The following is a 25,459-nucleotide window of genomic DNA, read 5'->3' on the forward strand; positions in this document are numbered from 1 at the left end:
AAAGTACTTATTTGTGAAACAGTGATATTGGCACTAACTTCTCTTATCTCTATTAGTTCAAAAATCAACCATTACCAGCACTTGGGTGGTTCAGCCCCTAAAGCTTCTTACTCTTGATTTATTAGGCTTAGGTCATGAGCTCAGCCAGGGTTTGGAATTCACGCTGGGCCTGGAGCCTGCTTTACATTCTCTTTCTCTGTCCCTCCTCTCGCTCCCTCTCTTAAAAAATGAAATAAATAGATCAACCATTAAACAACGAATGGCTATTATGGCCAAAAGCTGATGAATGCAAAATCGCAGAAGGGTTAATGCTCTTCTTCTTTCACAAGTCTATAAGCAGAAACAAACCCAAAACAATTCTGTGAAGCGGTTTTTCCCCACTTACAAAACAAAATTGACTTACTTTACAAAATATTTTAACGTAATCCTTACTATAATCCCATTATTACCTCCTTTCACAAGTGAAAAAAACTGGGACTCAAAGGGATTAGGTAATTTAACCACAAAGTTACGTGCTGCTACGTGGCAGGTCCAGACCCCAAACCCTAGGACTTGAGATTTCAAATTCCACTTTTTATTATTGTTGAAACAAACTTCACAATAAAACGAGATCAGGTCTGTGCACAACAGAGGTCAAAGGAGCAGCACACAGTCAAATAAGTACCAAACGGCTCAAGGCGACCTGACCTCGCTCTAGGCTGGGTCCTACTCGGACCCCCGCTCCGACGCCCCCCGCCCAGGCCGCTCCCGGCCTGGAAGTCCCTCTGAGGCCTGTCTCAGGCAGGCAAGGTCGGCGGTGACCGCAGGAAAACCTCGCTCCATGCCTCGGGGCGTGCTGGGCAGAGGCTCTCGCTGCCAACCAGCCCGGCCCGGCCCGAGGCTGAGTCCTAGTTGGGCCGCAGCCGCCACGCCTTCAGCCTCCCGGGCAGTCGACCCGCGGGCAAGAAGCGTACCTGGTGAAGGAGGCAGCTGGTGGGCACGCGGTCCCGGCGACCCTGGGCGGCGGGAATGACCCTGTTGGCGGGCTGGACTAGCCTCCGGGGCTAACTGCATTCACTATGTTAGGCCAACAGGAGTCACAAGGGCTCTTCGGGAGAGCGGTGGGACGCGAAGTCACGGGTGAAAAGCAGGGACCTGAAGCCTGAAAGGCATCGCCATGGGGGAGGGGCGGGGGGCGGAGACGCGGCCCGTAGGGGCGGGGCGCACGGCGCGAGGAGGCGGGCACGTGGGGGGTGAGCGCGAGGCGGGGCGCGGCGCGCGGCGTGAGAGGGGGCGGGGCGCGCGTCTGGGCGCCGCGGCCGCGTGACGCGTTTTCAAATCTTCAACCGCCGCAGCCCACTCGTTTGTGCTTTACCTCTTCCTCCTCCGCGCCTCGGAGTGGGATCCGGCCCCGGAAACCCGGGCGGTAGAGGCGGCATCTCTATTGCGTGGGTGTGGTAGTCTACGGAAGGGGAAGAGGCGACCGGCTGATAAATCGGCCTCGAGGAGCTGTGTTTCCTTGGCCGCCCGGCGCGACCCTCTCCCAAACCCAGCATGTAGGTGCCGGGCGGCTGCCATGAACTCCAGAGCCATGAGGATCCACAGCAAAGGACATTTCCAGGGTATGAAGCCCCTCCTCCACTGCAGTCCCTTTAATCCTTTTCTCCCCTCGTGGTTCCACCATTGATTCTTTAGAGTTCTTCCCCCAGGTCCCTGCTCCTTTTTTTTTCTGGCTTGTGCGTCCTTCTCTGTGGCCTGAAGGAGGGCTCCGTCCAGGGCTTTGCCTCAGAAAAGGAAAGGATCCCAACCGGGCCCCTCGCGCTTTCACACTCCAGTCGCGGCCCCAAATTCCCCGGGGTGCAGTTGGTTGTAAAACTAGAAAACAGTGTGCGGACCTGAGACCTGCCCGGGCCTCGGACAGATGTTGAGACTCAGCTCAGGCTCTTTGAGGCTGCATTCTCGGTTTGAAAGCAGAGGTGCTCGTGGCTTTTAGGTTTATGATGAAATTGGGTGATTGTGGGTGGGTTTTTGGCCTTATACTTAAATTTATTTTTCTTCACTTGTAAAGTTAAGAGATACTATTTGTATTTCAAACACGGCATTGCTGTTTTCAACATTATAGACAGAAATGAAAGCATATTTCCATTTTCGACTACTTTGTATGGTAAAACATAACAGCTTCCAAGTTTTTTTTCTTTTTAATATGTCTAGGATATATATGTCGTATATATATAGGAATTTCCAACGTATGAACAGATTGTGTTATGAAAGTTAATTTTTAAAGCAGTTGTTTCCATCTCAGGTCTGTTTTCAAAGGAAATAATGAAGTGAATGGTGATTTGGATCTTAAAATGGACCATTTAGTTCTAATATATAGACAAACTATAGGAAACTAAACCTTGTAACGTTTTGAGGACAAGGGCATCATGTGTAACAGGTTTCTTCTGTTGACAAGTTTTTTTAACATTTCAAGCCTGTTTTCAGTGTTCAACAGAATATAGATCCTTCATAAATATTTCTGACTAAATACCTCTGGAATTTACGTAGTAAGGAGGAAAATCTTTCAAAAAGGTTTTAGATAGTTTCCACCATAATATGTAAAAACATAAACAAATACATAAATACTTACTGCAAGTTGAATTATTGGCTTAGAACAATAGTTATTTTATGATATAGTATCTGTTAAAACAAGTATGGTATTTTGCTTTTATCCCAAGTGGTACTACAAAGAAATACGTTAAAATGCCATTGAGTTTTTAACTGATGGGATTATAAAGATTTTTCCCCTTCTGTGATATGATGACTGTATAAAAATATTTTTAAAACAGTAGAAATTTTCTGTCTACATAAAACATGATCTAATTCTATATTTTTTTAAACAACAGGTGGGATCCAAGTCAAAAATGAAAAAAACAGATCTTTAAAATCTATTAAAACTGATAACAAACCAGAAAAATCCAAATATAAGCCGCTCTGGGGAAAAATATTTTACATTGACATACCTTCTATCACCATATCTGAAAAACTGCAAAAGGACATTCAGGATCTGGGAGGGGTAAGTCAAAATATACACTTTAACAAAAAGAAAAAAATTTTAGCTAGTACTTTCTAGTATGTAAACACTATAGATTATCATATTGGGAAACATAACCATATAAGCACCAAGCTTAAAACTTTTATCAGCTATTTAACATTAACAAGAAACTATTTGTTTTAACTTTTTTAGCCTAATAGGACTTTCAGGTTTCCATGATTTTTAGTCTAGTGTAAAGTTCGCCAAGTGTGAGAAATGTGACTCCCTCCTTTGTCCTGGTGGAACCTTTGATTGCCTTCTCATTGTAATGTTTGTTTGTCCACCAGATAGCAGGAACTCCTTGATTATAGTTATTGGGGAACTACATAAATTTGTCTGGACTAGCATAATAGTAAGAATTGCAGAATAAGGAGAACCACATTGAACCTCAAAGAGTTAAATTACTCTGAGTGGTAACCAACTCAATAGAATGAATGTCATTAGGGGGACAGAATTTGTGTTAATATTAAGAACTCTCTTTCATAACTTATACATTGAGTAAATGATTAAGAAATTAGAAAATCTGGGCAAATTTTTAAGATTTTCTTGTAAGATTAATATGGGGTAAGTTTAGCAAGTGAGGTTAAGAATTTATTAATTTCTTTCCTAATTCTTCCTATTTAAAAGGGTTTGTGCTGCTTTGAATTTGTTGAATAATCTTTGAATAATCTGCCATTCCTAGAATAGAAATTTGCAGAGCAACATGTAATAAGTTTCTTAGAATTGTTTATTGGTGTGGTCCTCATTTATTTATTTGAAAGAGTGTAAGACAGCATGGCTGGGGGCAGAGGGAAGGGAGAATGCAGGGCTCTATCCCAAGACCCTGGGGTCATGACCTGAGCCAAAGGCAGACACTTAACCAACTGAGCAGCCAGGTACCCCTTGTTGTTAACTCATTTTCTTAGAACATTGTCACATTTGTCATAGCAGTAATATGTATCATAATGACCATATGACTGCATTCCTAAAAATCATGTTTTATAGGCCAGCCACCTTTGAATAAAGACTGCTTTCTTTTATTCATTTTAGAAAGTAAGTGCTTAAGGGTCAAGAGAAGTAAAATAACTGGCCCAGTGTAGGATTAGCCTCCTAATTCCTCTAGCAATTAATGGCTACAAAGTAGCTATCTGATACAGTTTCACAGCTTTCTCAAATATGATGAATAACCCAGATCTAAATCAGTGATTTCAGGGGTGCCTGGTTGGCCTAGTCGGTTAAGGATCTGCCTTCAGCTCAGGTCATGATCCCAGGGTCCTGGGATCAAGTCCCGAATTTAACTGGGCTCCCTGCTCAGCTGGGAGCTTGCTGCGCCCCCTGCTAGTGCGCTCCTCTCTGTCAAACAAATAAATAAAATCTTCAAAAAAAGTAAATCAGTCATTTTAGATTTGTATTTTTAGCAGTAGAGCCCTTCAAACAAAGTCATTCAGAAGTCAAATTTATAAAGCCAGTAAAAAGGAAACTGTTAAACCTAGAACACCAGTTCTGGTTAGTACAGGGATGCTTACGTTCCCCCTTTTTCCCTCATTCCCACAGCGGTTCCTGAGGTACTTGCAAGAAACAAGTTTTGAACTAAATTAAGCATTTGGTAATAGTTGGGAGACCTTTTGGTTATACATTTCAAATTTTTATCCTAAAATGGTTTGAAGTAGACCAGTGAAGTAAAGAGCATATTAAGGGGGCACCTGGGTGGCTCAGTGGGTTAAAGCCTCTGCCTTCGGCTCAGGTCATGATCCCAGAGTCCTGGGATCAAGCCCCGCATCGGGCTCTCTGCTCAGTGGGGAGCCTGCTACCCTCTCTCTTTCTCTGCCTGCCTATCTGACTACTTTTGATCTCTGTCTGTCAAATAAATAAATAAAATCTTTAAAAAAGGAAAAAAAGAGCATATTAAGAGCATGAGTTTTTACATTTTTTCTTCGAACTGTGAATTTTCAACTGAATTTGACTTCTTAACTGTACTTAATTTCTCTTCTTAAGAAAATTTTTATCAACTTATGATCCCTCCGCACACTTATCTTTCCAATAATTCAGTGATGTTCTGTTTCTGTTCTTATGGCATTATTATCTCTATCCCTTAAAAAAATAAGAAAAAAAAAGACTTCTTTCAGATGATCTGTTACATGAATTATAAAGGAATTTTGATCTCTAGACACTAAGAGTTTTAGGGTTCAACTTTAAGAAATAGTTGAGGGATGCCCGGGTGGCTCAGTGAGTTCTGCTCTCTCTCTGCCTGCCTCTCTGCCTGCCTGTAATCTCTGTCTGTCAAATAAATAAGTAAAATCTTAAAAAAAAAACAAAACTTAGTTGAATAGACATTCCTTAAAAGGATGATTCTTGTTCCTTAATTACTTAGGCCCTTTATCATTTTGTAACTTATCTTCAGATTATAACCAATGTTGTCTTTTTCTGTAATTGTCCACTTTGTGCATTTGTTTTCTCTGCAAGCATAGCAGTGAAGTGTGACGTACTGGGGAAATATCTTTTAACAGTGGCAAGGAATGTAGCTGTTTCAAAACCATCTAAAAAGGATATGGAACCAACCATATTTAGGTCCATATGTAGACATTCTGGGCTAAAATAAGGCAGTTGAAGAACAGAGATGCCTTGCCATATCATGAACTTGAAGACAGTTACTTGTTCATTGTAACATTGAGTGACTCAAAAATGTTGCACATTTACTCTTTAAAAGACCTAAATTCAACAATAGCTAATAAATTGAAGACCATGATGAAACTTAGCACTGCAGGGGTATGGTATTTTGGTAAATTTCAAGAATGAATCTTAATGTCCATCCTGCCCCTGATTTAGGTTGAGATTACTTGGGTACAATTAATTGTAACACACCATGTAATAGCAACAAGAGGGAGAAATTACTTCAAATTAAAAAATCTTGGAAGCTGTTGTACAGACACAGTTTGAAGTCAGCTTTGAAGGATGGTTATGATTTGAGCATGTAGAAATTCATTCCAAAATTATTCCATTGGCATCTTTAGTATGCTAGCACTATTTTAGCTGCCGGGGATGCAAAAATACTTAAGATGTAGTCTACTGCTCTCAGTCTAGGGGTACATCAGACACGTAAATCATTTACAGTATAGCATTGTCAGTGCTTTAACAGAAGTTATGTAGAGATTATCATTAGGATAAATTGAAGAGGGACATCTGGGTGACTCGGTCGGTGAAGCGTCCAACTCTTGATCCCAGCTCAGGTTTTGATCTCGTGGTTGTGACTTCAAGTCTCACATTGGGCTCCACCCTGGGCATGGAGCCTACTTAGAAAAAAAGTATAGAGATGAAAATGATTAACTTTGCCTTTAGGAATCATAGCAGAGATAGAATTTAACCTAAGTCTAACTCTTGAAAGTCTAGTAGAAATATACCAGGTAGGATGGGCAAACTAATAGAGGGAAGAATATAGTTTATGTATAATTTGAGCAACTAATGATATTACAGTGTGACTTGAGCTTGGGATTTAGATGGGGGGGAAATAGCAAGAAACGATGTTATATCGGGGCTAAACTGTGAAAGACGTTTTGTTTACTACTATAGGAACCGGAAAACCAAAGGAAATGTGTGGTACAAGCATAAGGACATAGAGACAAAATAGAGACCCTAGAAATAACCATCGTATATATGGTTGATTTTCAGTAAGGGTGCCAAGACCATTCAGTGGAGAAAGGACAATCTTTTCAATAGCTGATGCTAGGAAAACTGCAAAGAATGAAGTTAGACTCTTATCATACATCGTATGCTAAAATTAGTTTAAAATGGGTAAAGTTCTAAACGTAAGCTAAAACTCTTAGAGGAAAATATGGGGAAGAGCTTTATGACACTGGATTTGGTGTTGATTCCTTGGATATAAAACCAAAGGTATAGCGAACAGATGAAAAAATAGATAAATTGGACTTCATAAAAAGGAAAAGGTTTTGTGCTTCAAGGTTACCATCAAGAGGGTAAAAAGGACAGTCCACAAAATGGGAAGAAAAAATATTTGCAGGTCATGTATCTGATTAGGTGATTAATATCCAGAAGAAGATACCATGTCACATCTGTTAGGATGGTCAGTATCAAAAAAATACATGTTGGCAAGAATGTTTGGAGTTTGAAACTGTTTTGGGTTGGTGGAACTGTAAAATCGTATAACTGCTGTGGAAAACAGAAGTTAGACCCAAAAGAATTGAGAGCAGGACCTTGAAGAGATAATTTGTATACTTATGTGCATAACAAGCATTATTCACAATAGACAAAATGTGGAAACAACCCAAGTTTTCATCAGCACATCAATGGATGAACAAAATGTGTGTACATACAATGGAATTTCATTCCTTTTCAAGGTTGAATGAAATTCTTACCCCTGCTAAAACATGGACGAACTTTGAAAACACTGTACTAAGCAAAATAACTCAGACACAAAAGGACAATTTATAGGATTTCAACTATATGAATTACCTAGAATAGTTAAATTCATAGAAACAAAGTAGAACACGGATTAAAAGGGGGCTGGGAAGAGGAGAAGATGGGGAGTTACTGTTTAATGGATAGTTTCAGCTTAGGATGGTGAATAAGTTCTAGAAATGTATAGTGGTGATGGTTGCACAACATTATAATTTGTACTTAACTGCCATTGAATTGCATCTTAATAATGGTTAAAATGGTCAATTTAATATATATTTATCACAATTTAAAAAAAAATATGTAGGAGAGAGGGGCGCCTGGGTGGCTCAGTGGGTTAAAACCTCTGCCTTAGGCTCAGGTCATGATCCCAGGGTCCTGGGATTGAGCCCTGCATCGGGCTCTCTGCTCAGCGGGGAGCCTGCTTCTCCCCACCCCAACCCCCACTCTCTGCCTACTTGTGATTTTTGTCTGTCAAATAAATAAATAAAAATATGTAGGAGAGTATGTTCTTTGTGAAAAATTGGAACCTCTGGCAATGCTAAGGCCACATAGTTATGAAAATGAAGAAAACATTTGATGTGTGAATTGTGCATTTATATTCCTCCTGGCCCTTGTGAGCATTTGAGTTTGTAATCCCTGAAATAAATAAATGTGGATATCTTATTTACTAGTTGATGAAAATGCTGCTCAGACAAAAGGGAAGTAGTGATGTACACTTAACTAAGGGGGCCACTTGTGCAAGCAGCAAATTCTACCTAATCGCTTAGATGGAATTAATTCATCTGTTACATAGTTTGCTTCATTTTTTTTTAATTATTTCCCTTTATGTTATGAGATCCTATAGAAACTAAATGTAGATTAAAATATTACAGAAATCTTATATTTATGAAAATAATGATTAATAGTATTTATTTCTACTTTAATATTCCTGCCCTTGGATGGGAGTGATGTTTGATGACATTGACATCTGGTACTTGGGTTTATAAATTCACGCATTTAAGCAGTGATTTTCAGACATTTTTAGTAGGGAAATTATTTTCAGTCTTACACTCTAAGAGTAAGGATCCCCTTCTTCCTGTTAAAGTCTTATGGTAAGATGTTAACTGATTTGAACTGTCCTGCCCGGTGTGATAGCCATCTGGTACATGTGGTATTGAAATTTAATTAATACTGTGTTGAAGAAAACTTAAAATTTAATTGCTCAGTCATATTAGTTACCTTTGTTACATTTTAAGTGCTGAGTAGCCACATGTGGTGAGTTGCTACCATATTGAACAGTGCTAATAAAGAACATTAACCATCGTATTAAGTTCTACTGGACAGTAGTGCATTTAGAGCATGGACTGAATCAGAATATCTGTATTCAAATTCTGTTATTTACACTGATGTAACCTCAACCAAGTCACTTAACTTCTCTTTAATTTTCTTTTCCACAAAATGAGGATATTAGTAATATTAGTACCATGGGGTTGTTATATGGATTTAAATTAATTGGGATATATGAAGTACTTAAAAATAGTATCTAGCATATGCTGGCTGTTATTGGAACGCCCATTGTACTTCCTCAGAACTTAGATTCAGAAGAACACAGTATAAAAACCACAAGTTTACAAAATAATTGCAATGTGTCAAATTGGTATTTTAAGCTGTACCTGAAATACGAAACAGTTTATGGTTTATATGGCTTATTTGAAAATACTTTGTTTTCCTTTAGCGAGTTGAAGAATTTCTCAGCAAAGATATCAGTTACCTTATTTCAAATAAAAAGGAGGCTAAATTTGCACAAACGTTGGGAAGAATTTCTCCTGTACCAAGTCCAGAATCTGCATATACTGCAGAAACAACTTCACCTCATCCCAGCCATGATGGAAGTTCATTTAAATCTCCAGATTCAGTAAGTCTCTTAAATGTGCTTTGAGATGTTCAGAAAGGCTATAGCCTGAGGATCTCATGATTTTTCAAGAGCAGACTGGCAGCAGAATTCATTTAGGTAGCACAATATCTACATTATGGGTGGCTTTCCAGTCAATAAGGTTACTGCTTTATAGAAAGGTGATTTGTCTCCTAATACTTTGGGTCATACTCTGCTGAAATAATACTTTTTGCCTTTGGGGATGGCTTTTATTTTTAAGAGTTAATTACAACTAAAAAGTAACAGCAGATCATTATTTAAAGTAGAAATGGAAACCTTTTCTTTGTGTCACAGCAGGAGTAGGCAAACGATGGCATGGGCCAAGTCCAGACTGTCCCTGTTTTTTATAGCCTTACATCTTCAAATGCTTGGTCAAAAATTGAGAGAGTATTTTATGACAAATTTAAATTCAGATATCAAAGTCCATAAGTAAAGTTTTATTGAAACTCAGCCAGACCTGTTACATATTAACTGGTTGCTGTCCTGCTATAAAGGAAATATTGGATACTTAGGACAGGTACTATATGGCTTACAGAACCTAAAATGTGCTCTCTGGCCCTTTACAGAAAAGATTTGCCAGCCCCTGTTTTAGTTACTGGTAACACATCTCTGTTACTCTATTGACAAGTTAGAAGTTTCAGTGAGGGATAAACTAGGGAGGGGGAAAAATAGAAATATATACAAGAAGAAAAGTCAAGGAAGGCTTATGTATTTTTTCACTTTCATGTTTTTTTTGGAGGAATGAGATTATATACTAGTGACTAGTTCCAAATTAATTGTTGGTCATAGCATTTCAATTTCTTTTCCAGTGTTGTATTTAAAATGAGAAATAACTATATATATATATATTTATAATAAATTGTGTATATATGTATATACAGTATTCTCAGGTCTTCATTTGAATACAAAATTAGAATCTGAACTTGTTATAGACAATTTACTACAAAACTGGGCTTTGTTCTCATTCAGTTGTTTAGATGCTCTTTCAAAAAAAGAAGGAAACTTTTTAATAGGTCTTATTATAAAGATTCTAAGGAAGTTGCCTTTTACTATACTTCATTGTGTTGGTATTCATTAAGACTTATACCAATAAATGTTCCCTATTTAAAATGTTATATTAAAATGTATAGATTTTATCAATTAATTTAGCGATTTTTTATTTTTAAGTTTTTTTCCAATGAGGCACTGTTTTCCAACTTTTTGATGTTTGAGCTCTGATTTTTTTTTTAATAGGTATGTTTGAGCAGAGGAAAATTGCTAGTTGAAAAAGCTATCAAGGACCATGTAAGTATGAAATATAAAAATTTACTGTATATATTCTTTTATTAAGAACTCAAGCAGAAATGGAGATGTTCCTGAAATCTTCCTTTCCTCATTTTTAATAGGAAAAGCCTAAATATCAGCATAGATCTCATTTTACAAAGAACAGAATCTACTTTTCATGAAGAAACATCTCCATCTTGTGGCCTTTTAAAATATTACTGTAGTTGTATGAAGCTTATGGCATTTTTGTATTTTTTTTTAATATTTTATTTATTTGATAGAGATCACAAGTAGGCAGAGAGGCAGGCAGAGAGAGAGAGAGCAGGCTCCCTGCTGATGCGGGGCTCGATCCAAGGATCCTGGGATCATGACCTGAGCCAAAGGTAGAGGCTTAACCCACTGAGCCACCCAGGTGCCCTGCATTTTTGCATTTTTAATGAACTTTCTTGAAACTGTTAACTGTAAGACTAAAGTTACATTCTTGACAACTTAGTTGTCAAGAATATGGGAATATATTAAACAGGGTTAATTTATAAATTCCAAAAGAAAAAACTGATGTACCGATTGCTATTATAGCTATATAGAGTCTGTTCTGAATACCCACCTAAGTGACAGTAACCTTCAAATAATTTTTAAAATTTAGCCTCATTTAAATTTGTAATTTTCTAGAAAAACTATTAAACCTTTTTTATTTTACAGGATTTTATTCCTTCAAATAGTATATTATCAAATGCCTTATCATGGGGAGTAAAAATTCTTCATATTGATGGTAAGGATGTTATCGGTTTTTTTGACAGTATTTGTTAAAAGTATTAGTTTGTGCTATTTGGTTCCTGATTTTACATAGGGAGAATTCTGATAGCAAGAGATAGCTATAATGGTAATTATTTTACCTAAATCTAATATGAAGAAAATAGCAGTCTTTAACTTTAAAGGTGAAAATGCTAATCTTAAGCCTTTTTTTTTAAATGAAGACATTAGATACTACATTGAACAGAAGAAAAAAGAACTATATTTACTCAAGAAATCAAGCACTTCTGTAAGAGATGTGGTATGTTATTTTCCTTGATTTTTAAACTAATTAAAATGATCAAGGTTTTTTGTTTTTGGTTTTGTTTTTTTTAATCTGTAAATTTTTCTTACCAAGTAGAAAGTATTACTGCCAGAATATCCTAAGGGTAAACCTTTGTATTGTATTCATGTTTCCGTTATTTGAGTATCCTCTATTATCCTGTATCATTTAACTTTGAGGATTTTCTCATGAAGTAAAAGTTGTTCCTCGGATTTTTTTCTTCTTTGGTTGCTGTTGCTTTTAACCAGCCACTTTAGTTCATTCTGAAGGAAAACATAATTGGCTTATTGCATGAAATGCTTCTAATATGTATAATATACTTTCTTTTTTTATTATTTTTTATTTATTTTAAAGATTTTTATTTATTTATTTGACAGACAGAGATCACAAGTAGGCAGAGAGGCAGGCAGAGAGAGAGATTGGAGGAAGCAGGCTCCCTGCTGAGCAGAGAGCCTGATGCGGGGCTCGATTCCAGAACCCTGGGATCATGACCTGAGTTGAAGGCAGACGCTTTAACCCACTGAGCCACCCAGGTGCCCCTATAATATACTTTCAATTGCTGTAGGTAGTGTTATAACAAAGTCTTGCTACGTACTATGATTATCAGGCCTGACCTCAAAATGTTTGCTAAGTAAATGCATAAATTCAGTGTTAGATCTAATGGTTCCATATCTTGTCTCTTCCCTTTTCAAAAACTAGCTTTCTCCTCAAAGCCTCTATACAGAATCAAGGCTCTTCCTTGGAATTAAGTGCAATAAAACCTCTCTTAATCTATATCCTTCCCTACTTTCCATTCTTTATATCATCCAGACTTGTTAAATCTCCACTTTTATGCTTCCCATTCACTCTTGAACCTATGAGGTATAAAACTACTGACTGATTTGCCAAATGGAGTTAACAGTTTTTGAAACTATTTAGATTCTATCAGCTGTTGCTCATTTCCTCCTTTAATTTACCTATTTTCTTCTGCAACTTCTCTCATCTTAGTTGTCTCCTGGTTTTCATATCCGTGTATTCTTTTGTGGTCTGCTTTTTCTTCACTCAATACTTAAATGACTAAAATCTAAAAGGAAAAGTGTATAGATGAGTATATATAAAGACGTGTAGCCATAAGTACATTGGCATGTTTGGGAAATTTTCTGTAATGTAATACAACTTGATTTTTGAGTGGGAGAATGATAAGAAAGGAAGCAGGAAAAATTAGCAACTTCACATAGGACCTTGCAGCACTATATAAAGGAATTAAGTTTATCTGGAAGGGTTTGGAAAATTATTGAAAGATTAATAGGAAAGTAACCTGATCGAATAGATAGAAGAAATACCTTCTGGTTGCCAGTAAAGCATGTGTCCTGGCAAGACTGACATTTGGACAGTGGCTTTTGAATTCTTTTGAACAAATTGGTAGAAACCTATTTTATATCATGATTATGCCATAAATGCGTGTTATATGCACAGACATTTAAAAGTCTTTATGAATTTTATGTTTTTAATCACATTTGTATAAGATAGGAATAATTTACAGAAAAGAACAGTTTACTTATTACTTAAGTAAAAGTATTAATACTTTGAATGTTTTCTTTACAAGTAAAAAAAAACCCTCCAAATGGCTATTCCCAAGTTTTTATAAAATACTGGGTGAATATTCCTTGACTGAAGTAAGCTAAATACATATAAACTATCTTTATTGCACTTTGCAGATTTTTTGGATTGTATGTAGAAATAGATGTATGAAAATGTAAACCCACAAGAACATTATGGTTTCAGAATACACCAGTATATTATTTCTGTCTGTATGCAGTGTATATAAATATATATTTGAAACAAGTTTCATGAGACATTGCTTATCCTTAATGTGATTTGTGCCAGTATTTCTATAGTATTCTATTTTCATTTTTTAAAAAATACTAGTCACAACTCTAAATTGATATTAAATCTGCTAATAGGTCACCGTTCATAGTTTAGAAAGTATTCAGGGGGCGCCTGGGTGGCTTAGTTGATTGAGTGTCCTGATTCTTTTTTTTTTTTTTTTTTAAAGATTTTATTTATTTATTTGACAGAGATCACAAGTAGGCAGAGAGGCAGACAGACAGAGAGGAAAGGAAGCAGGCTGTCCGCTGGGCAGAGAGCCCGATGTGGGGCTCAGTCCTAGGACCCTGGGACCATGACCTGAGCCGAAGGCAGAGGCTTTAACCCACTGAGCCACCCAGGTGCTCCAAGTGTCCTGATTCTTGATTTAGGCTCAGGTCATAATGATCCCAGGATTATAGGATCAAGCCCCAGTCATTCTCTGTGCTCAGCAGGGAGTCTGCTTAGAGATTCTTTCTCTCTCCCTCTGCTCACTCTCAATTCAAATCAATCTTTTTCAAAAAAAAGTATTCAGGGAGGGGCAGCTGGGTGGCTCAGTGAGTTAGGCTTCTCACTCTTGGTTTCGGCTCAGGTCTTGATCTCAGGGTTGAACCCCATGTCCAGATTCTGCTTGAGGTTTTTTTCCTTTCCCTTTCTATCGCCATCTGTTCCTCCCCAACTCTGTGTTCTCTCTCTCTAAAATAAATAAATAAAACCTTAAAAAAAAGTGTTCAGGAATATTTTGTTTACACATGCAACCATCAATATTTAACAGATAGTCCTGTTAGGTGCAAAGCACTAGGAGTATTTGCCCTCATGAAACAAAAACAATGACAAGTGTGATAAATACCTGTGAAACATCTTACTTTTCTCTCAAAACCAAAAGGATTAGAATACCAAGTATTTCTGTAATCCAGAAGGTATAACTGGTCAACTTAATTCTAATACTTGAAAATTTTTTCTATATGTAAAAAGAAAATGTTTCTGGAAAATTTGTTTGTCAAGTACTAAAACATAAACTCTTCAATAAAGATGCATTTGTGAATCTTGAATGGACATGTATAAATCTTCTGCACACTAAAGACATACAAATTTTAAGGCATTATATTCTCTTAAATGTTCTTGTTAGCCTTTCTTTTAGAAAAAAGTTGAACGAATGTATTGCACTTCACTATTTAAAATCCTTGGAGTTTTTTTTCTTTTCTCATTTTACCTGAAACTTTGAGGATTTTTTTCTGTATATTTACGGGAGGAATATTAGTCTTTTACTTCTTGATGTGTTTGGTTTTAGTGTCAGGGTGATGCTGCTCTCATAAAATGCTGGAACATATTTCCACTTATATTTTCTAGACAAGTTTTTGTAGAGTTGCTTTTATTTCTTAAGTGTTGATAGTATTTACCAGGAAGGTTATCTGGGCCTGTAATTTTTTTTTAACTGGAAAATTCCTAACTATGAATTCAGTTTCTTTATTAGATAAAAGAAATTCAGGTTATTTATTGCTTATTGAGTGCACTTGGATAGTTTGTTTTTCAAGGAATTTGTGCCTGTTGTTTAAACTGTCAAATTGATGGCAAAACTATTTGTAATATTCCCGTATTAAGCTTTTAATGTTTATAGAGTCTCAATGACATCTTTTTTTTTTTTTAATATTTTATTTATTTATTTGACAGACAGAAATCACAAGTAGGCAGAGAGGCAGGCAGAGAGAGAGGGAGAAGCAGGCTCCCCGCGGAGCAGAGAGTCTGATGCGGGGCTCGATCCCAGGACCCCGAGGTCATGACCTGCGTTGAAGGCAGAGGCTTAACCCACTGAGCCACTCAGGCACCCCTCAATGACATCTTTAATTCCTGAGTTCATTATTCCTTTTTTTCCCTTTTTGTTCAGTTGGGCTAGTTATCAGTTTCGTCTTTTCAAAGAACCAGCTCTACTGTAAATTTTTTTTTGAGCTCTGCTTTACTGCTGTTCCATACATTTTATGTAGAACTTTATAGATATTTATGAACTTTATTTACATATTTACATGTATAATATATATGCTATATATATATTTATATGTGTGTATATATCTATATTGACAAGTCATGATCACTTAAAGTCCATAGTTTACGTTAGGGGTCACTTTTAGCGTTGTACATTCTATGGGTTCACACAATTGAATAGTGATATATATTTGCCATCACAGTAACCTACAGAATAGTGGAATATTTTCCATAAAAATGTTCCATGCTATATCTTTTCCTCCTTCCCTCCCTCACTTAACTCCTAACAACTACTGATCCTTTTTCCATAGTTTGGCCTTTTCCAACATGTCATATAATTGGAGCCATACAATATATAGCCTTTTCAGATTGTATTCTTCAGTAAGTGATATGCATTTAAAATTTCTCCATGTCTTTTCATGACTTGATCTTTTTTTTTCTTTAAACTGCTGAATGATGCCATTGTCTGAATTTGCCGCAGTTCATCCACCTTCTGAAAGACATCTAGGTTGCTTCCAATCTTTGACATTATGAGTAAATTATGTGTATATAAACATCCATGTGTAGGTTTTTGTGTGGACACTAGTTTTCAACACATTTGGATAAATACCAAGGAGCATGATTGCTGGATTATATGGTTAGAGTATGTTTAGTTTGGTAAGAAGCTGCCAAAATGGCTGTACCATTTTGCATTTCCACCAGCAATGAATGAGCTGTTGTGGATTTCTGTTTTAATTCTGTTATGGTCAGAACACATACTTTGTGTGATTTCAGTTCTTTTAAGTTTACTGCTGTTTGTATAGTCCAGAATACAGTCTTTTTTTTTTTTATGATTTTATTTACTTATTTGAGAGAGCGAGCACACATGTTGTACAGGGAGAGGGACAGAGGGGGAAGGAGAGAATCTCAAGCGGGCTGTGCAGTGAGCTCAACACAGGGCTCCATCTCACGACCTTGAGAGCATGAAACTTAACCAAAACCAAGATTCAGACACTTAACCCACTGAACCACGCACATGCCCCCAGAATATAGTCCGTCTTAATGCCAGCAAGTTCCATGGGCACTTAAAAAGTATATTCTGAGGTTACTGGGTGGAATATTCTTATAGATGTCAAATAGGTCAAATTGCCTAGCTTTTCTGTATTCATACTGATAGTCTATCTTAGTCTAGCCATTATGGAAAGAGTGGAGTATTGAAGTTCCCAAATATGTTGTGGGTTTGTGTATTTCTCCTTCTTGTTCTATCATAGTTTTTGGTTTGTGTATTTTCAGCTGCCTTAGATGTGCACACATCTAATATTACTATGTCTTCTTGGTGAATTGACCTTGTTACTATATAATGTCTCTTTGTCCCTTTTAGTATTCCTTGTTCTGAGGTCTTTGAATATACTACAGCCACTCTAGCTTCCTTGTGATTAGTGTTTACATGGTCTTTTTTATTCCTTCTACATTTACCATGTCTATGTATTTATTTTTAAAATTGGTTTCTTACAGACAGTTGAAAGTTGTCTTTTTATCATAACTGGCCATCTCTTTTAATTGGTATGTTTTAATGACTTATACTTAATATTAGTACAATTTAGGCCTGCCAATATACTAATATTTCTTTGATGGTGTTCTCTGCATTGTATTCCTTTGTTTTCTTCTTTTTCTGCTGCTTTTCAGATTGTTTGAAGATCTTTCTATTGGCTTTTTGGCTATATTCATGTTTTTTTCTTTTAGTGGTTGCTTAGGTTTAACTATATCTACATAGTTATATCTACATATCTTCACAGTCTATTTAGGGTTAATATTTTACCTACTTCAGATAAAACATGGAAGCCTTAAAACTTTTTGAGCTCTCTATCCTCCCCCACCAGTCTTTATGATAGAGTTATTTTTGTTACATTTGCATTTATTGATAAACCCACCAGGCAGTGTTAACCTTTTCCTCGAAAAAGTCATGTAAAAGAGAATGTGAGAATGTCTTTATTTTGCCTTCATTCCTGCAAGATCTTTTCACTGGATAACAAATTAGGAATAAGAAATTCTTTAGGTCAGTACTTCACAGGTGTTCTACAGCTATATTCTGGCTTCCATGAATTTTGATGAAAAATTTGCAGTCATTCAGGTTGTTTTTTTCTTTTCTATTTTTTTGTAAATATTTTATTTATTTGTTGGATACAGAGAGAGAGAGATCACAGGTAGGCAGAGTAGCAGGCAGAGAGAGAGGGGGAAGCAGTCTCCCCACTGAGCAGAGAGCCCGATGCGGGGCTCAATCCCAGGACCCTGAGATCATGACCTGAGCCAAAGGCAGAGGCTTAACCCACTGAGCCATCCAGGCGCCCCAGATTGTTATTTTCTTATAATTAATGATCATTTTCTCCTATGTACTTAGCAAATTTTTAATTTATCTTTGGTTTTCAACAGTTTGGTGTGATATGCCTTGGCTTGGGTTACTTAGAGATATTTCTGTTTGTTGTTTACTAAGCTTCTTAGAACTATAAATCTACGTTTGGAAAGTTTGGGCTATTTTGTTAAAATTCTTTTTCTTTACTGTTCTGCTTGTTTCTGTATTTCCAATAACACTAAATTTAGACCTTTTATATTAATTATAGCCTAGAATACAGGGTACTTATTGGGTACTGTTCATGTTTTCCCCCATTCTTCTTTTCTCAGTTCTTCTAATTAAAGATTTCAATTCATCGGTCTTCCAGTTTGCTGACACTTCACTTGTTCATCTATGTTCTGTTTTCAAGCCCATCCAGTTAATTCTGTATTTCAAATCATGTATTTTTCACTTGATTTCTATACTAGTCTTCACTAGCCTTCTACAATTTCCTTTTTTGTTTTTTTTTACAGTTTTTCTGCTGAGAATTTGTATCTCTCCATCATTTTAAGTGTATCTGCCCTTACCTTAGAGTCTTTTTCCTGGCTCCACTACTTGCTGCCAACTCTGTAATTAGAGGTTCATCCTTCAGGCAACATTGTGAGAAAAAGAGATTGGGAAATATACCCCCTTAAAGTGGTTTCTCTAAGTTTGACTTCCTTCTACAATATGCCTACTTTTGTTTACTTTTTAGTCCCCATGTAGTTGCTCATTGTATTTTCCCCAGAGTTTTAGTAGTAATCAGTGGGATTGTTTGACCATATTGGACATATTCCACCTTGACAGGAATCGACAGACTGTAATAAATACTTTAATAATTCCTTTGTTTAGTCTATCACAGAAGTTTGCTCAGTAAGGACATAAAATAACCTTGGGACTATTTTTAGATTATTTTATTAACTGTACCTTTTCCTCATTGGTTGATTTCTTTCTGTAAAGGCAAAAACAATTTTAGCTAGAATGCAAGGTATTTGTTGGGTGTATTGTAAAAGTGAGCTTGTATTATGTTCATTGTTTCATTTCTTTCGTTGACTTGATTTTTGAAAAAGCAAGTTTTCTCTTTTTTCCCAACAAAACTATAGTAATTACCCTTCTTTTATATAGTTCTTTTCCTGTATGATTATCTTCAGGATAAAAAGGAGCAGTTGCTGTTTTCGTTGTACTTTCAAACGCAGTCTTTTTTTTTTTTTTTTTTTTTTTAGGGGAAAAGAGTAGGTATTGGCACACAGAAAGCAAGAAGTAAGTATTTTGAAATCCTTAAGTGTATTTGATATGCTTTTAGAAAGTAGAACAGATCTTATAAAAATCCTCTGAAAAATCACGTAAACAACTCTTCAGGGAACAAGTTCAGTAGGTCTTAATTTTTTTTTGAGACTATGGACCCCTTTTCAGAATAATGTTTTTAAAAAACATGTAAAAATTACTAGATTAACTGAGAGTCAGTAAATGAAATTCAGTTGTCAGAAAATTTTTAATTATGAAATGGTGATATACTTGGTTTTTTTTTTAACACACTTAAAACAAGTCCTAGCAGTGGTTCTACTATAATTTTGGAAGTGGTGAGTATAAATGATGCTTTGAGATCTGTAAAACTAATATGATATGAAGGTATTTCATTTGGTTTCAGAATTACAGGCACTGCTAAGACCACTGTGATCCTGTTGCTTATATTCATAACTAGAGGAAGTGTTAAATCTCAGTTAGAGATCAGTGAAAATAAAAATTGGATTTTTTTTCCTGTTTTAGCTCATGATTCTTCTGAATTCTATTCATAGATCCTTTGGGGGAATCCCTTCATTTTAAGAATCTCAGAATGTAGACAGAATTTCTGTCATTTTGGAAATGGACTGATATTGTAAAATAGCTCACCTGAGACTTAAAACTGAATTGAAATGAAAGACATAATGGATACAGATGGTCCTTGACTTTACGATGGCTTGATTTAAAATTTTTCACCTTTACGATGGTATAATACATTCAGTAGAAACTGTACTTTGAATTTTGAATATTGCTCTTCTCCTGGGTGGGCAGTATGCCATACAAAACTCTCCTGATGCAACAGCAGCAACAATGAGCTGCAACTCCCATTCAGTCATTTGGTCACAAAGGTGGACAACCAATATACTTAAAACCATTCTGTTTTTCACTTTTAGTACAGTATTCAACAAATTACATCACATATTCAACATTTTTTATTATAAAATGGGCTTTGTGTTTGATGATGTTGCCCAACTATAGGCTAATATAAGTGGTCTGAGAATGTTCTTAAGTTAGGCTAGGGGTAAGCTGTGATGTTTGATGGATTAGGTGTATTAAATGTATTTGTAACTTAAAATGGCTTTATCAAAGTGTAACCCTAATTGTAAATCGAGGAAGATCTGTACATAGTTTGGAGGGATTTTTTTTTTAGCCAGGGTATTTTTTTTTAATTTCCTGGATTTGTACATATCTAATAATATGTTTTGTATGTTCTCAAGCAGGTAGACTCAAAAAACCTTTTGTAAAAGTGGAAGATATGAGCCAGTAAGTATCTAAGTTGATTGGTAATTTAAATATAATATTAAAAGAGAAAATCTAATTAATTAAGCTATCTCTGCTAATACTGTTAGGTCTTTGTATGTAAGTTTTATATTATACTAATACATAGGTGGCACAAGTTGCAGAAAATAGCATTAAATTTGCTCAAAATTAAGCAATTTTCGCTTAGTTTCAGTATGCTATCGGTCATAATTCCTTCAAATATCTACGTTAGAGCAATCATGAAACCAACTCATTTTCATAGTATTTCAAGTAACTATTCAGTAGCTAAATGGAATACCATGTGATTAGAACTACTACTTAAAGACTGGTTATACTTTGTGAAATATATTAGTAGGTACTATTTTCATGTACAAAGTAGAATATAACATTTAATTTAGTAGTTTTCCTGAACTCACTCTGAAGTTTTATAGGTTAATCTTAAGACTATAAGTAAATTAATTTGGCGTGGGAGAATTTTACAACTTTTTCTTGACATTCTTCCTTTAGACATGTGTGATTCATTCTTTTGGGTACTCCCTGAAGTGACAAAGATGTATTGAATGCCTCTTTTTATGAAGTGTATTATTATGAAAAAAATGCAGTTCAAAATTAGACCTAGAGAAGGCGCCAATATATGGAAAGACATTCCAACATCATGGACTAGAAGACTTCATATTGCTAAGATGTCAGTACTATCCAAAGTGATCTACAGAGTCAGTGCAAGCCCTGTGAAAATCCCAATGACTTTTTTTTTTTTGCAGAAGGGGAGAAATCCATCCTAAAATTCATATCAAATTGCAAGGGACTCCAAATGTCCAAAACAGTCTTGAAAGGAAGAACAAAATTAAAGACCTAAACTTGGTTTCAGAATTTTCCAAAAGCTCAAGCACAACAGCTTTTTAATGATGTAAAGACAGATGTGTAGACCAATGGAAAAGAATAAATACCTAAGAAATAAATCTTTACATTTAGGTCAAATGACTGTTGGCAAGGATGTCAAGATCATTTAGTGGGGAACGGACAGTCTTCAGCTGTGGTATTGAGAAAACACATATCCACATGCAGAAGAATGAAGTTGGACCATTAATTTATACCATATGTAAAATTAACCCAAAATAGATCCAAGACCTAAAAGCATAAAACCCTTGGGAGAAAACAAGAGAAAAGCTTTATGACATTGGATGTTGCAGTGATTTCTTGGATATGACATCAAAAGCACAAATAACAAAATTATAAATTTGTGTGCATAACAGTGAAATGGGATGAAACTATGGAATGGGAGAAGATATTTGCAAATCATATTTATATTTAATAAAGTGTAATATGTGGGGGACCTTAGGAAGATGGTGGAGTAGGAGGACCTTAAGTTCACCCCTTCCTTGTTTACAACTAGTTAGCACTTGCATCCAAATAAATAAACCAGAGAATGATGTGAAGACTGGCAGAACAAACTTCACAACAATGTAGAGAATAAGCTGCATTTTCGAGATGAGGAAGGGCAGAGATGATGACTGGGCGCTGCCTGCAGGAGGGAGGGAGTTGTAGGCTGTGGCTCAGAGAAGTGATGAAAACACCAGGGAGCACATTAGGAGAAGATAAATCCCTATCATGTCTGGGTTTGGAAACCAGAGGGGTGAAATCCCTAACTTTGTATAACCACTCAGACTTAGATCCTGGAGCTTTAAAAGTCTTCTGACTCAGCACTGGATGAGCTGGGAGGGCAAGTGATAGTTGGGTCCCTACCCTTAAAGGGATAGCAGCCTATGGAGAGGCAACTTAGAAGCTATAGCTTGAGCAATGCCTGGGGCAAACAGGAGCAGCCCTGGGTGATATAGGGATTTATTGAATTACTGTATTATAAGCATCTGAAACTGATGTAATGCTGTGTGTTAACTATATCGAAACTCAAATAAAAATCCAATTAAAAAAATGAAATATAAAAAAGTCAACAGAAAATCAAATTATCAGTTTTGTGGGGGGTTGTTTTGTTTTGTTTCAAGATTTATTTGAGAGCGCCCTTGTGCTCTTGAGTACAGAAAAGAGCAGAGGGAGAGAATCTTTGCACAAACTCCCTGCTGTCTGCCTTGGTGCTCTATCTCAAGACCAATGAGATCATGACCAGAGCCAAAACCAAGAGTCTGGATGCTTAACTGACCTAGTGACTCTCAATTTATCAGATTTAAAAAATGGGAAAAGGACTTAACATTTCTTCAGAGATGTACAGATTGCCAACAAATACATGAAAAGATGTTCACTATCACAGAAATGCCAGTCAAAACCACTGTGAGATATCTATCACTTCACAGCCATTTGGATGACTATTACAAAAACAACAACAACAACAAAAAACCTAGAATAATAGGTATTGGCAAGAAAGTGGCGAAATTGGAGCCCTTGTGCACTGTTGGTGCGATTGTAAAATAATGTAACCATTGTGGAAACTAATATGGAGGGTCTTCATGAAATTGGGACTATGATCTGATCTCGCAGTGTCACTTCTGGTTATAAATCCAAAAGAATTGAAAGCAGGCTCTCTAAGAGATGCTTGCATATGCATCTTGGCAGCAGCACTATTTACAGTAGCCCAGTGGTAGAAGCAGTCCATATGTCCATCAATAGATAAATGGATGATGTGGTATATACATAGAATGGAGTATTATTCAACCTTAAAAAAAGGAATGAAATTCTGACAAGTGTTCTACACATGGATGAACCTTGAGGACATTATGCTGAGTGAAGTAAGAGGAAAAATACTGCAAGATTCCACTTGATGAAGTACTTCAGAGTAGTCAGATTCATAAAGTAGAGTGATGGTTATAAGGGGTGGGCAGAGAAGGAAGAATGGGGAGTTATGGTTTAATGGATACAGAGTTTTCATTTTGAAAGATGAAAAGGGCATCATCCATCTAGAGATGGATGATGTTAATGGTTGGAAAGCACTGTGAATGTACTTAATGCAGCTGAACTGTGTTCATAAAAATGGTTGAAAATGGTACCTGGCTGGCTCAGTTGGTAGAGTATGTGACTCCTGATGTTGGTTTTGGAGTTCAAACCCCATTTTGGACATAGAGATTACTTAAAAAAAAAAAAAAGTTTAAGGTAGTAAATTTTGTGGGTATTTTACCATAATTAAAAAAAATTTATATTAAACAAAAAGATACTAGGTCTAGGAATTGAGAAGGGAAGCCTAATTGATTTCTATTATTATTTCAGATTCCAGATGAATGCCATGATTTTGAAATACAAGATTTCAGTTGTATTTTTTTATCATAAAGAATCTCATGTATTTGTCTTTTTATTTTTTTAGACTTTATAGACCATTTTATCTTCAGCTGACCAATATGCCTTTTATAAATTACTCTATTCAGAAGCCCTCCAGTCCATTTGATGTAGATAAGCCATCTAGCATCCAAAAGCAAACTCAGGTTAAACTAAGGTTTGTTTAACTTTCATGTAATTTTTTCTTTTTAAGCAGACATTTAAAACAATTCATTAAATGCTATGGGTGTGGGGTGTGTGTGTGTGTGTGTGTGTGTGTGTGTGTGTAATCACTGTTATGGTTTTCCCCCCATATATTTTTAATGCTGGGTTAGAAGTCTGAATCTTTTCTAAGTATGTTACTTTTAGACATGTTAGATCGATAGATTAAGGTTGAGGGGTGGCTTGTAAGTATTTACAAGTAATTAAAGTGTGTTATTTCTCCTAAGTGATCTGAAATACTCTCCAGAAAAATCACTACATTTTTAGTTTGCTTCTCAATTTCTTAGAAAGAAATGTATTTAAAAGTAATTGTTGATATAAACATCTGTGGAGATTATGGCAGATTGTTTGGTAGGTGAGGACTGTACATTTTATAAATTATTAATGTTCATCAAATAATTCTTTTATCATATATATTTCTATTAGAATCCAAACGGATGGCAATAAATGTGGTGGTATCCCAATTCAACTCCAGTTGAAAGAGAAGAAAAAAAAAGGATATTGTGAATGTTGCTTGCAGAAATATGAAGATCTCGAAAGTGTAAATGTGATTTTATATTTAGGGGATTGATATTTCTAAAACTATGAATATTTACTGTGTAAATATTAGCTTGTTTTTCTGATTGTGGTTTCCAACTTGATAATGACTAAATAACATGTACTTCTTTTTTATAGAATTATCTTAAATTTTAGGAACCCAAAGTGGGAAAATGTATATTTAAAACTAATTTTTATTCATTCAGCATATACTTATTAAGTACCCAGGTTGTACCAGTCACTACTCTGAACAAGCAGCATTGAACATCTCTATCTTTATGAAAATCACATTCTATGAAAGGGGAGGAGAAATAGGTAACCATGTAGTTAGAAAGTAATTAAGTATATGTAGAGAACATTAGATTAGTTCTATGAGAAACTAAAGCCAGAAAGGGTGTGTAGATATTTATTTAGACAAGAGATAGCTAACTGATAAAGTGATATTTGAGTAGAAACCTAGGAAGTGAGGGAACATGACTTGTGGATATTGAAATAAGCAGTGCAAAAGTGCTAAATTAAACTAATTGTTAGTACTGAAGAAGCCATTCAACTAATGGTGGTGGCCTGGCAGAAGTGATGAGACTTGGTCAGATTGTGGATATAATTATAAGTGGACAAAGAGAATTTGCCAGGGGATTGGAAGTTGGGAGTGAGTAGAAGATGCTTCAGGCCTGAGCAATTAAAAAATGGGCATGTGATTTACTAATGGTAGGATAAGAAGAAAGTAGAGATTATTCTTTGAAGTAGCAGAAAGAGAAATGATAAGAGGTAGGTGGAGGAAGGGGGCAACTACACAAAAGTTGGAAGGGGACATGGGATGAAGATACAGTTTTGAAGATGGGAACTATTTATGGTTTGTAAAGTGATTAAAAACAAACAAAAACAAGAACTTTGGATCCATGCTCTCCAGGTTTGAAACCTGGTTTCTTATTAGTGTGATCTTGAATGGTGGCAGGCTCTGTGCTAATTTATTAAATTTTAGCTTTTCTTATTTCATTTGTTAATTTCAGTAGCGATGTATGTTTTAGTGCTTGGTTT

General features: G+C 36.0%; 2 protein-coding genes across 3 annotated transcripts in view; one reads left to right on the forward strand and one right to left on the reverse strand.

Annotated features, from left to right (window-relative positions):
- SLC25A40 (solute carrier family 25 member 40) overlaps positions 1 to 1,007 on the reverse strand; it is a 62,078-nt gene extending 61,071 nt beyond the window's left edge. The window contains exon 1 of one of the 2 annotated variants that reach the window (XM_080818594.1): positions 954 to 1,007. The gene's annotated coding sequence lies outside the window, so the exon portion shown is untranslated. The remainder of the gene's footprint in view (positions 1 to 953) is intronic. The other variant, XM_080818596.1, reaches the window with a different exon arrangement.
- A 233-nt stretch (positions 1,008 to 1,240) lies between these two features.
- The window catches only part of DBF4 (DBF4-CDC7 kinase regulatory subunit), a 29,881-nt gene continuing 5,662 nt past the window's right edge, over positions 1,241 to 25,459 (forward strand). Inside the window, exons 1-10 of the mRNA XM_080818261.1 lie at positions 1,241 to 1,601; positions 2,865 to 3,034; positions 9,159 to 9,338; positions 10,590 to 10,640; positions 11,319 to 11,388; positions 11,594 to 11,670; positions 19,087 to 19,123; positions 20,362 to 20,407; positions 23,712 to 23,840; positions 24,311 to 24,425. Coding sequence (XP_080674387.1) covers positions 1,556 to 1,601; positions 2,865 to 3,034; positions 9,159 to 9,338; positions 10,590 to 10,640; positions 11,319 to 11,388; positions 11,594 to 11,670; positions 19,087 to 19,123; positions 20,362 to 20,407; positions 23,712 to 23,840; positions 24,311 to 24,425 — 921 coding nt within the window. The 5' untranslated portion in view covers positions 1,241 to 1,555. The remainder of the gene's footprint in view (positions 1,602 to 2,864; positions 3,035 to 9,158; positions 9,339 to 10,589; positions 10,641 to 11,318; positions 11,389 to 11,593; positions 11,671 to 19,086; positions 19,124 to 20,361; positions 20,408 to 23,711; positions 23,841 to 24,310; positions 24,426 to 25,459) is intronic.

Source organism: Martes martes (assembly GCF_963455335.1).
Source record: "Martes martes genome assembly, chromosome: 11".
NCBI classification, from domain to species: domain Eukaryota; kingdom Metazoa; phylum Chordata; class Mammalia; order Carnivora; family Mustelidae; genus Martes; species Martes martes.